Below are 12,086 nucleotides of genomic sequence, written 5' to 3' on the forward strand. Positions count from 1 at the left end.
CAAGGCCAGTCTGCACTGGGCTGCTTTCCTCCAGGGGCTGCCTTCTGCCTCTAGCAGCTTTGCAATCGCTGGAGGCAGTCTAGAGGACTTTGATAGCCCAAGGGAGTTTGCCTTGCCTCTTAATCTTACCTTTTAAGGAAGAGGATTCCCTTTTGACCTATTGCGAAAGTACAGAAAATAGGGATACATTTCTTCATTTGTAACTAGGTACTAATAAGTATCCCATTTTTCTGTGTCCAACCCAAGCATCCCTCTTTCTTTATGGCATAATCGTTGCCAGCTGAATAATGACAGGACATACATCCATCGACTTCTGCCAATGTATCACACTTCAGTTTCCTTCCTGCATGGAGGTCTGCGGTTATCGGAATCACCGTGTACCTCAGGCCAATTTTGTCACGGGATACTGAGGCTGATTGCGGTGAAATTCCTTGACCAGGGTTGCAAACGTCAGAGGTGTTTCTGACCTCAAATCCTCCACTCCATCTCCTCACCGCATTCCCACAGAGATCCATTAGGCTGAACAAAACTTGCTAAGGGCCCGGGAGATGCAGCTCTCGGAGATGACGGCCGCGAGGTTAAAGTAGCCTAAGACCCAGTAACCAGTGCCCCACCTGACTTACCTGCGGGTCATGGAACACCTTGGAGGACAGGTGCACGCACCAGCGGCCGCTGATTGGGCAGCAGCGGTCCCGCCCCCTCCAGAGCCTCAGGCGATTGGATGACGCACTTAAAAGTTGGGCTCCAGGGCGCGGGAGCCGAGAGCGATGGCGGTGGCTGCGGCGGCCGTCCTGGCCTGGCTGCTCCTGAGCGGGGCCGGAGCCGGGGCCGACACGGCGGGGGACGAGGCCCGCGAGGCTGCGGCCGTGCGGGGTTTGCTGTCGCGGCTGCTGGGGCCCCGGGCGGCCGCGGGCTTCTCGGTGGCGGTAGAGCGCTCCCTGGCGCCGGCCCCGGGCGCGGACACGTTCCGCCTGAGCGGCGGCGGCGGCGGCGGCGGCGGGAGCCCCGTGCGGGTGGCCGGCTCCAGCGGCGTGGCTGCGGCGGCCGGGCTGCACCGCTACCTGCGCGACTTCTGCGGCTGCCACGTGGCCTGGTCGGGCGCGCAGCTCCGCCTGCCCGAGCCGCTGCCCGCCGTGCCCGAGCCGCTCACCGTGACCACGCCCAACAGGTAACGGGCAGCGGGGGAGGGGGCAGGGAGAGCCCGGGCCGAGCCTCATCCCTCTCTCGGTGCAGGTACCGCTTCTACCAGAACGTGTGCACGCAGAGCTACTCGTTCGTGTGGTGGGGCTGGGAGCGCTGGGAGCGAGAGATCGACTGGATGGCGCTGAACGGCATCAACCTGGCGCTGGCCCCCGTCGGGCAGGAGGCGGTCTGGCGGAGGGTGGGTCGGCCCTGGGCTCCGCGCCCTCCCCTCTGTCCCCTCCCGTCCCTCTCTTCTCTCCTCCATCCCCCTCAGCTGTCCGCCTTCTTTACCTGTGCCTCACCCTCCCCTCTTTCCTCCTCTCCCTCCTCCCTCCATCCCCCTCAGCTGTCCGCCTTCTTTACCTGTGCCTCACCCTCCCCTCTTTCCTTCTCTCCCTCCTCCCTCCATCCCCCTCACCTGTCCCCCTTCTTTACCTGTGCCTCACCCTCCCCTCTTTCCTCCTCTCCCTCCTCCCTCCATCCCCCTCAGCTGTCCCCCTTCTTTACCTGTGCCTCACCCTCCCCTCTTTCCTCCTCTCCCTCCTCCCTCCATCCCCCTCAGCTGTCCGCCTTCTTTACCTGCACCCTCCCCTCTTTCCTTCTCTCCCTCCATCCGCCTCAGCTGTCCGCCTTCTTTACCTGTGCCTCACCCTCCCCTCTTTCCTCCTCTCCCTCCTCCCTCCATCCCCCTCAGCTGTCCGCCTTCTTTACCTGCACCCTCCCCTCTTTCCTTCTCTCCCTCCATCCCCTTCTCCTGTCCCCCTCCTTTATCTGTGCTTCACCCTCCCCTCTTTCCTCCTCTCCCTCCTCCCTCCATCCCCCTCAGCTGTCCGCCTTCTTTACCTGCACCCTCCCCTCTTTCCTTCTCTCCCTCCATCCCCCTCAGCTGTCCGCCTTCTTTACCTGTGCCTCACCCTCCCCTCTTTCCTCCTCTCCCTCCTCCCTCCATCCCCCTCAGCTGTCCGCCTTCTTTACCTGCACCCTCCCCTCTTTCCTTCTCTCCCTCCATCCCCTTCTCCTGTCCCCCTCCTTTATCTCTGCCTCACCCTCCCCTCTTTCCTCCTCTCCCTCCTCCCTCCATCCCACTCAGCTGTCCGCCTTCTTTACCTGCACCCTCCCCTCTTTCCTTCTCTCCCTCCATCCCCCTCACCTGTCCCCCTTCTTTACCTGTGCCTCACCCTCCCCTCTTCCTTCTCTCCCTCCTCCCTCCATCCCCCTCACCTGTCCCCCTTCTTTACCTGTGCCTCACCCTCCCCTCTTTCCTTCTCTCCCTCCATCCCCTTCTCCTGTCCCCCTCCTTTATCTGTGCCTCACCCTCCCCTCTTTCCTTCTCTCCCTCCTCCCTCCATCCCCCTCACGTGTCCCCCTTCTTTACCTGTGCCTCACCCTCCCCTCTTTCCTTCTCTCCTTCCTCCCTCCATCCCCCTCACCTGTCCCCCTTCTCTACCTGTGCCTCACCCTCCCCTCTTTCCTTCTCTCCCTCCTCCCTCCATCCCCCTCAACTGCCCTGCTTCTTTACCTGTATCTCAACCTTCCCTCTTTCCTTCTCTCCCTCCTCTCTCCATCCATCTCTCTCTCCTGTCCCCCTCCTTTATCTGTGCCTCACCCTCCCCTCTTTCCTTCTCTCTCTCCTCCCTCCATCCCCCTCAGCTGTCCCCCTTCTTTACCTGTATCTCAACCTTCCCTTTTTCCTTCTCTTCCCTCCCTCTCTTATCTCTCCTCTTTGTCCTCCTCCCTCATTTTCTTCCTTCCCTTTTCCCCTCGCTCTTTATCTACTCTTTTCTTCTCCCTGCTTTTCTCCTTCACACTCCCTTCCTCTTTCCTTCCCCATCTCCCCCCTCCTCTTCCTTCCATTCTCTCCTCTTTCTTCCTGTACCTCCTTCCCTCTCCTCTTTCTCGTCCACCTGTCCTTCTTCCTTTCTCTCCCTCTGTTAATTCCTCTTCTTCTATCTCCCTTTTCCCTTTCCCTCTTTTAACCCTCCCCTACTCTCTCTAACTCTCTGTCTCTCTGTGTGTCTCTTTCCTTCCCTCTCCCCTTCCTCCACTCACTCTATTTCCTTTTCCTTCTGTTTTCTTCTCCTCCCTCCCAGTTTCGCTTCTTCTCTTCGTCCCTCTCCCACTCTTTTTCTCCCCCTTCCTTTCTTCCTTTATTCCTCCTCTCTCTGTTTGGAGGAAAACAAATTAATTCCCTTCCCTGGGCCTCAGTTTCTTTCTCTGTAAAAGGAAGGGTTGGACAAGAATGATCCCTTCCAGCCCTGTCATTCCATGAGTGTAATTCTAACTTGTCCTGGTTGATGCCTTACTCCCTTATCCAAATTTACCTTGGGAGAGGTCAAGTGAGAGATAGTCTGGTATATTTGAAAAGGAAGGAGACTCGGAATCAGAAGATTGCCCACCAGACCCAGACCTCAGTTTTCAGGCAGATGGGGATAACACTACCTGCTCTGTCTTAATCTCATGGAACTATGGGAATGAAAAAAATATGTTTTGTGGTGACTTCATAAAGTGAACAAGGGGTTCTTATTGTTATTATCTCTTTTTTCCCCAGGTGTACTTGACTTTGGGCCTGAATGAGACAGAGATAGATGACTACTTCACTGGTCCAGCCTTCCTGGCATGGGGGAGAATGGGCAACCTGCACACCTGGGGTGGGCCCCTACCTTCCTCCTGGCATCTTAAGCAGTCTTACCTGCAGGTAATAGGGCAGTGGAGAGTGGAGAAGAGGCTGAGTGAAGGGGTTCCTGATGATCCTGACCCAGCTGTCCCTCCCTTTTCCTCCCTAGTACCGGATTCTGGACAGGATGAGATCCTTTGGGATGAAACCAGTGCTTCCTGCATTTGCTGGACATGTGCCCAAGGCATTTACTAGGTGAGTTTACTAAGTCAGAACAAGGCCGGACCATAGAAGGCGAGCCTCTGTATGATTCAAAGGCCCTATCTGGGAGAGGCAGTAAAAAGCATGCTAAATCTGGTGTCAGAGAACCTGGGTTTGAATCCTGCTCATCTGTGTGACCTTGGACAGATCCATTAATTTTTCCACCCCTCATTTCCTCATCTATAGAATCAGGGGGTTAGACTAGACAGACAGCTCTAAAGACCATCCTTTCCAGTCCTCAACTCATGACCTTAGAAAGCTCACTTCAGAGGATAACACATCCGACTGTATTTTTCTAGAAAAAGTGTAATGTGATAGAAGGAGGAAACCTAGGTTTGGTTTTCAGATCAGACATTTGTTAGTCACCTTGGCAAGTCACAAGTCACTTCCTCTCTCTGAGCATTCATTTTGTCATCTGCAAAATGGTGGGAGATAAGACCTGCCTCGTTTCCAGCAATGTTCATAGATTGGGAACTGGGAGGGACTTCTGAGCTTACCTTTCCAGCTTGAGATCTTCCCTGGTTGCCCCCATACCAAATGGCCAGCTGTTAGTGCCTTCGCACCAAGGTGTCCTGGTATCTGCATCTGAATGTAAGTGCCCTCAGTCTCATCTGTTAGGATGTAAGCTCCTTGGGGGCAGACATGTTTCATTGAACTTTGTATCCCACTATCTGTCACAGAGCAGATGCTTAAGAAGTGTTTGGGGCCTGATTAAAATGACAAAGCAATTTAAATCATAAAGACTTTCTTCACTATAGCAATCCCAAGAGGTATGTCTCCTCACGTCACAAGTACAGGAGTCAGACTAAGGGTCTGTGAGGACCCTCCAGCTCTGGTTCCCTAATCTCACCCTTTTATTTTGTATATAGGGAGGTGACTGCTGAGGTCCCACAGCTATGAGTGATGTGGCTCCTTTGGAACTCAAGTTCCCTAACTTCCTCTGCTCATGGTCTTTGCCCCTTCTTTAGGACTCCAAGCCCCATCATTCAGAACTGCTTTGCTCCTTCCCACACAGCCATTTTCTCTCCACTCTCCATCATTCTGTTCACTCGGGAGGTATCAGCCTCTTCAGCTAATGGCTGCTTTCCTCCTGCCTACAAACCATCCCTAGCCCCTGGTCACTTTACTGTCTCTCTTGTCTGTCCTGGCTGACCTCTGTGAGAAGCTGCCTGCAGTAAGTGCCTCTGCTTGCCTCTTCTCCACTCTGCAGTCTGGCTTCTAACCTTCAGTTGAAATTGCTCCTTTCTCCTCACCAGTGATCTCATAACAGCCAGATCCAATGGTCTCTTCTCCATTCTCCTCCCCCCTAACCCTCTGCAGTCTTTTACATTTTCATCCTCTCCTTTCTCTGGACACTCCCTCTCTCTAGGATTTTGTAACACTGCTCTTCTGTGGATCTCCTCTTACTTACCTAGCTGATTGCTCCTCAGTCTCCTTTACTGGGACTTTGTCCAAGGCCCACCCACTAACCGTGGGTGTCCCACAAGCCTCTGTCCTGGCCCCTCTTTTCTTCTCCCCTATACTGATTTCACTTGGGTGATCTCATTAGCCCCCATGAATTGGACTATCATCTGTTCCCTGTTGATCATTCTCAGATCTGTGTATCCTGTCTTATCATCTCTGCTGACCTCCATTTTTACACATCCAGCTGCCTGTTGGAGATCTTCAGCCATATGAATGTCTTAACACATTATGTCCAAAGCTGAACTCCTTGTCTTTCATTCCCAAATCCTCCCATCTTCCTAATTTCCCTATTACTTTTAAGAGTATTACCATCCTAGGTTTAGAACTTCAGTGTAATCCTCAACTCCTTACTTTCAAATGTCAGAATCCTATCACTTTATAACATCTGCACATACCAGTCTCTCCCCTCTGCCACTGCCCTCTTCACTCCACACTTGCACTATTTCAGTAGCCTGCTGGCCTTCAGTGCCTTCCCCTCCTACTTTCAGCTGCCACACTGATCTGCTTAACATCCAAGTCTGACCCTGTTAACCTCCCATAACCACCAGTGCCAGTGGAGCTCATCACCTCCAGAATCAAATATAATTGGTACTGATATAAGTACTCTCTTTGCCTCATATATCTCCCCTCCAGCACCTTTCAAGCCTAATCACACGCCCTTTCATCCCCTTTACTCTGTGTTCCAGTGACATTGACCTTCCTGCTACTTCTCTAACAAGATCCTCCCTCTGCTGACTCTGTGCTGTCACTCCTGCCTGACATGTTCTTCCTCAGTTCTGCCCTTCCTGACTCCCAGCTGATATCTCACCTCCTACAGGAAGTCCTCCTGAATTCCCTTCATACCAGTGCCTTCCCTCAGCTGATTATCTCCTGTATATCCTGTCTGTGTCTTGTTTGTACATAGACTGTGAGCTCCTGGGGAACAAAGACTCTTTTTTTCCCTTTATGTGTGTCTTTACTACTTAGCATAGACCTTGCACACAGTAGGTGTTTCATAAAGGCTTGCTACCTGGCTGACTAGGTACAGAGATCCCAGGATTCCCTATCAGTGGAGGTGTGCCAGGCCTAGAGGCCTGAGGGCTACCCGAGTCTTACCTTACCTATCGCAGGTCTTCGGCTGGCCAAACCGGATAAACGTATGAGAGAAGAGACTTTCCAGAGTCGAACAAGGGTTAGGCTTTATTCAGGGTCTTGGTTACATGTGCAGGGGGAACTCTTCCTTAGGAGAGAGAGAAATCTCCCAAGGAGGTAAAGATCTTACAGTAAGAGAATGAAAGCAGAAGTGGAAGTGGGGAGAGAGGGGAGAGGGGCCTTCTGTCCTGTAAGGGTCCCTCAGCGCTAAGAGTGCCTTCAGGCTTTCCTGACCCTACTTAAGCTCTCCAGCCGCATAGTTTGCACCTGAATACCGTGCCTGTTAGATAACAATAGGTGTGCTCAGATCTGGGCCAATCTCGAGGGCGGGGATGTTCTCTCCCAGCACTTTTCTCACGGGAAGAGGCGGAAATGCACGAGATAGCTTGGTCTCACACCTCAATTCCCTGCTGTTCCCTGGGGGGCCTCATGAGAACTCTAAGGTTTAGAAGTCCTCACCTTTACCCGCCCCGAGACTGTCCACATGGAACTGAGCTTACACCCCCAACAGAGGTGAGACAGAAGTGGGGCTTGGATGTATGTTGATCCCGTGTAGAATGGGTCCAGAGGATCCAGGGTCAGGGGTCATGAGGCTGTAACTTCTTTTCTAGGCTTGGGGTCCCCTTTGGGAGAGACCCAGGTGTTTCCCTCCTCTCACCAGCAATCCCTTCTACCACCCCTTATTTCTACAGTGGATTTTGATGCTGTGTGGCTTCTCCAGGGCTGGCTTTTTCAACACCAACCAAACTTCTGGAAACCCCCCCCAGGTGAAGGCTGTGCTGAAGGCTGTGCCCCTTGGCCGCCTTCTCATCCTGGACCTCTCTGCCAAGTACCAGCCTGTCTAACTCCTGCACTGACTCCTTCTATGGCCAGCCATTCATCTGATGCATGCTGCACAATTTTGGGGGGAAACCATGGACTTTTGGGGGCATTAGATGCCATGAACAAGGGACCCTCAAATGCTCGTCTCTTTCCCAATTCCACCCTTGTGGGAACAGGCATGGTCCCAGAAGGCATCAACCAGAATGAAGTAGTTTATTCCTTGATGGGTGAGCTGGGCTGGCGGAAGGACCCCTTGCCTGACCTAGGGGCTTGGGTAGCAGGCTTTGCAGCCCAGCGGTATGGGACTTCCCACTCCCATGCAGAAGCTGCCTGGAGGCTGCTGCTATAAAGTATCTACAACTGTTTTGGTGATTTGTGCACTGGCCACAACCGCAGCCCACTGGTGAAACGCCCATCCCTTCCCCTGGACTTCTCTGTTTGGTATAACCAAAGTGATGTCTTTGAGGCCTGGAGGTTGCTGCTGGAAGCAGCTCCAGTGCTGGCAACCAGCCCTGCCTTGCGCTATGACCTGCTGGATGTCACGAGGCAGGTGGCCCAGGAGTTGGTAGCCTTTGAAGTAGGAGAAATGCCAGTCTTGCTCACTGTTGGTGACCTGCTTGTCTTTGACCAGCAGCTTTCCTTAGATAACCTGCTGGCCAGTGATGAGAGATTCCTTCTAGGTGGCTGGGTGGAGTAGGTCCAATAGATGGCAGTCAGTGAGGCTTAGGCTTGGTGTTATGAGCAGAATGCCCTCTACTAGATGACCCTGTAGGGGCCCACAGGGATCATCCTTGACTATGCCAACAAGCAACTGGCAGGACTGGTGACTGGCTACTATGCTCCACGATGGAACCTCTTTGTAGAGATGCTGGTGAAGAGCCTGGCTGAGGGCACTCTCTTCCACCAGAGCCAGTTTGAGAATGAAGCCTTGCTGTTGAGGCAGAACTTTTGTCTTGGGCATGGGTGGAGGGAGAAGTTCCCCACCCAACCTCAGGGTGACACTGTGGACTTAGCCAAGAAATTTTTCCTCAAGTATTACCCAAGGTATCAATCAGGAGCTATGTGACCCACCCCCTCACCTGTACCACCTGGGACCTCCAGTAATTCCTTGTACTTTTAAGCTCCCTGCTAGGATCCTAAATCCTATCAGTGGCCTAACTTGGGAGGGGATAGGTTATAAAACCATGCATAGTTTTTGGAGCTAGTCTCTCTCCCTTGCTTACGGCTGAGCTGTGGCTGGTTCCTAGATCAGGACTGGGCTCACTGAAGAGATCCTTTTATCTGGGATAGAAAGTTGGTCCTGTGAATTGAGAGTAACGCAGTGGGCTATCCATGCCATTGTCTCCTCTACTCCAGAACTGGAAATTAAACCATTGTTTTCTGTGTCAATGAATCAGTAAATCACTACTTGAGCATGTCTCTCTAGGCCTGTCCTCGAGAGGAGCCAAGCAGCAATGTGTATGGATAAAATAATGAAGTGGATATGACTGGCAAAGTCCATCCACTCCCTCCACCCAGCATGGAAAGTAGCTAGGTTTGGCTCCAGGCTTCTGTCTGTTGCCTCAGTTTCCCCCACCCGGCTTTCAGAAAAGGTGAAACTTTTCCCTCTGATGCCTGCCAACAGATTAGGCTTGGGGAGGGAGGGGGGAAAGTATGAATAAAGGGGCAGTGAAAGCTCACTGGCCTTGAGATAATGAAGTAGACACAACAAAGGAGACTAGGGGCTTGAGAAAAAGGAGGTGCCCTTGGGGCTCAAGGGCTAAGCCTCTGTCTGCTAGCCCTTTGCCTCTGCTTCCATCCAGTCCTTTGCCTGTCTCCCAAATCTGTCTCTGCCTGGTCTGTTTGCCCTACCTTTCTCTATGGAGCGGAAGGTAGTTCTCATTACAGGCTGTTCCTCAGGCATCGGTCTGCATCTGGCACTTCGCCTGGCAGCTGATCCTTCATGCAGCTTTAAAGGTAGGAAGAGAGCAGGGGCCAAAGACCAGCTGTGGAGGTGGGGGACGGGTCCCTGGTTTCAGGTGAGGAGGGAAGGGAAGATTTGTTTCCTCGAGGCAGGTCCTAATGCCAGGCAATCCACCCTCCCACTCAGTGTATGCCACTCTTCGGGACCTCAGGTCTCAGGGCCCACTGTGGGAGGGCGCACGGGCTCGAGGCTGCCCTCCAGGCTCCTTGGAGATGCTACAGCTCGATGTGACCGACTCCAACTCAGTGGCTGCTGCCAGAGACCACGTGACCGAGGGCCGCGTGGACATTCTGGGTGAGATTGCAGGGTTTGCTTGGGTCGTCTTCCCTACGTAGGGAGGTGTAGGTTTCTCTCCCCCCCACCCCTCATTCCTTACCTTCTTTCTCAGCCACTAAGAAGGTGGAAGTACTTAGGGATCTGGGGACGCTTTGGAGTTTCCTTTATCTTGTCTGATCTTCACTTTGTTCTGTCCCACCACTAAACACTTAAAAAAGTGTTCTGAACATTGTTGCTGAGTGGTTTTCTGCCTGAAAGAAACTGATCTGGAACTCTTGGAAGTCTGAGGATGCCGGAGCCTGGTTGGATTGGGGAGGTTTGACGCGGGGTGTTTCTGACGCATTGTAACGCAGCTGGGGTGGAGGGGAAGCAGAAGGGTCGGGACGAGGCACGGGCTCCTCTCTTCAGTATGTAATGCCGGCCGTGGCCTGCTCGGACCACTGGAGGCCCACGCAGCAGAGTCTGTGGGCTCCGTGCTGGACGTGAACGTGGCGGGGACAGTCCGTATGCTCCAGGCTTTCCTTCCGGATATGAAGCGGCGTCGCGCCGGCCGGGTGCTAGTCACTGGGAGCGTTGGCGGGCTGATGGGTGAGTTGGGGAGGCTGGGTGTTGATGACTATAGGGGCACACGAGACTACTGTGGGCACTGATCGGGCGTGGGGATTGGGGCATTCAGGTTTTAGTTCAGTTACCTTCCCTCCTGTTCTCTCGTGGCCCCCAAAGGCATGCCCTTTAACGCAGTTTACTGCGCTAGCAAGTTTGCGCTGGAGGGTCTATGTGAGAGTCTGGCTGTGCTGCTGCTACCCTTCGGAGTCCAGTGAGTAACCAGGATACCCCGGGGCACACCAATTCCTTCCCCGTCAGAGGCAGCCCCAGGAGTCCTGTCTCGCTAGAAGCTCTGCTTAAGACTGAGCCCCTTGTCCCATTTCCCCTTGCTACAAAGTGTAGAGTGGGAGTAACTCTGTTTCCAGTATCCGAGGTCTTGAACTCTGCCTCTTCCTAACTATGCAACAATTTCTCAGGGCTCGGTTTCCTCAAACACAAAACAAACAAGTTGCATCTCTAAGGTCCCTTCCAGCACAAACGTTCTGTTATTCATGGACGCACCGCACTTAGGCACCTAGTCATCGTCTAATTCTGGAGGGGGAGAGTAAGGTAGGGGGAGGGTTCTGGGGCATAGGAGGCCAGAGCGTGGAGCAAGGATGACGGCCCCCTTCCCCAGCCGCTGTTTCTGCGCTCCCAGCATCAGCCTCATAGAGTGCGGCCCTGTACGCACCGCTTTCCAGGAGAAGCTGGAGGGGGGTCCTGGCGGAGTACTGGGAAGCGCCGACCTGGAAACTCGGGCTCTCTTTTCCCGCTACCAGCGCCACTGTGAGCGGGTCTTCCGCGAGGAGGCACAGGACCCAGAGGACGTGGTGGAGGTGGGGTGTAGTGGGGACACTTTTCCGGAGGTGGGGCACAGGGAGGATCTGAGGAGGCCCTGAAACAGTTATCTGGGGCGTGGAGCAAAGGCGACAGGGTTTGGGGTCCTGGCCGCACTTCAGCCCCAGGTTCTTTTTCCTTTCCCAACCTCAGGTGTTCCTCCGAGCGCTCCGTGCCTCCAGCCCTGTCCTGCGCTATTTCAGCACTGAGCGCTTCCTGCCACTGGCCCGGCTCCGACTCTCCGATCCTGGGGGCTCTCAATATGTAGATGCCATGCACCGAGCTGTCTTCTCCGAGCCCGAGGAAGGGGAGGCAGCTAGTGGGGCCGAAGGCCTCGAGAGTCCCTGAGTTAGAAGGGCCCTTCTTTTCACCCTGACACGGACCCTCAATAAAGGACCTTCCTCGTATATCTTAACGGGTCACTGATTACTTTTTTTCGAAACAAGTTTTCCAAAGGGAAGCAGAGGTGGGGGCTGGTAGGAGAGAGCTGTTTGCCTTCTTCAAACAAACATTGAGAAATTAGAATTTGCGGGGTATTGGGAAAACAAAAACTTTTGACTGGGTAGCAGGTTAGATCAGGTCTTGCTACTTAACTTTTTTAGCGTGTGACTCGAGGCAAGTTATTTCTCCATTTTTCCTGTGTAAAACTAATTCATCAAACAAGCATTTTTGAAGCAACTATCATGTCCAAGTCCTTGGGCAAAAATTAGGAAATTAGATTGGGTGGTAGAGATTAGCAGTGTCCAGCATTAAGGGGGCTCACTGTTTGGCCTGAACCTAGATTAAAATGTAATTTGGAAATGTTTTAATAAATAATAATACAATACAACATAGGTAATGTTAATGTAGTTTTCTAAGTCAATATGCAACCAAAAGGATCCCTATGTGTAATTTAATGGCTCCACTTTTTGAATCTGACATCAGGTACAGATGATTCCTTCCAGCACTAAC

At 53.1% G+C, this 12,086-nt stretch overlaps 2 protein-coding genes across 6 annotated transcripts; both read left to right on the forward strand.

Annotated features, from left to right (window-relative positions):
• Nucleotides 1-656: 656 nt before the first annotated feature.
• Nucleotides 657-8,863, forward strand: LOC140528587 (alpha-N-acetylglucosaminidase-like). Of its 2 annotated transcripts, XM_072646544.1 has the most exons (5): nt 674-1,168; nt 1,234-1,381; nt 3,731-3,877; nt 3,966-4,051; nt 7,345-8,863. In XM_072646544.1, the coding sequence occupies exons 1-5, from the start codon at nt 768-770 to the stop codon at nt 7,352-7,354; spliced, it is 792 nt and encodes a 263-aa protein (XP_072502645.1). In that variant the 5' UTR covers nt 674-767; the 3' UTR covers nt 7,355-8,863. The 2 variants fall into 2 exon arrangements, with proteins under 2 accessions (XP_072502644.1, XP_072502645.1); XM_072646543.1 differs by having other exon boundaries at nt 657-1,381.
• Nucleotides 8,864-9,180: 317 nt separating this feature from the next.
• On the forward strand, nt 9,181-11,542 carry HSD17B1 (hydroxysteroid 17-beta dehydrogenase 1). Of its 4 annotated transcripts, none has more exons than XM_072646540.1 (6): nt 9,181-9,430; nt 9,564-9,731; nt 10,122-10,301; nt 10,437-10,530; nt 10,957-11,134; nt 11,289-11,542. In XM_072646540.1, the coding sequence occupies exons 1-6, from the start codon at nt 9,334-9,336 to the stop codon at nt 11,481-11,483; spliced, it is 912 nt and encodes a 303-aa protein (XP_072502641.1). In that variant the 5' UTR covers nt 9,181-9,333; the 3' UTR covers nt 11,484-11,542. The 4 variants fall into 4 exon arrangements, with proteins under 4 accessions (XP_072502641.1, XP_072502640.1, XP_072502642.1 ...); XM_072646539.1 differs by having other exon boundaries at nt 9,204-9,430; nt 10,936-11,134; XM_072646541.1 differs by having other exon boundaries at nt 9,232-9,430; nt 11,000-11,134.
• Nucleotides 11,543-12,086: the final 544 nt, after the last annotated feature.

The sequence above is a fragment of the Notamacropus eugenii genome, chromosome 2, assembly GCF_028372415.1.
Source record: "Notamacropus eugenii isolate mMacEug1 chromosome 2, mMacEug1.pri_v2, whole genome shotgun sequence".
NCBI classification, from domain to species: domain Eukaryota; kingdom Metazoa; phylum Chordata; class Mammalia; order Diprotodontia; family Macropodidae; genus Notamacropus; species Notamacropus eugenii.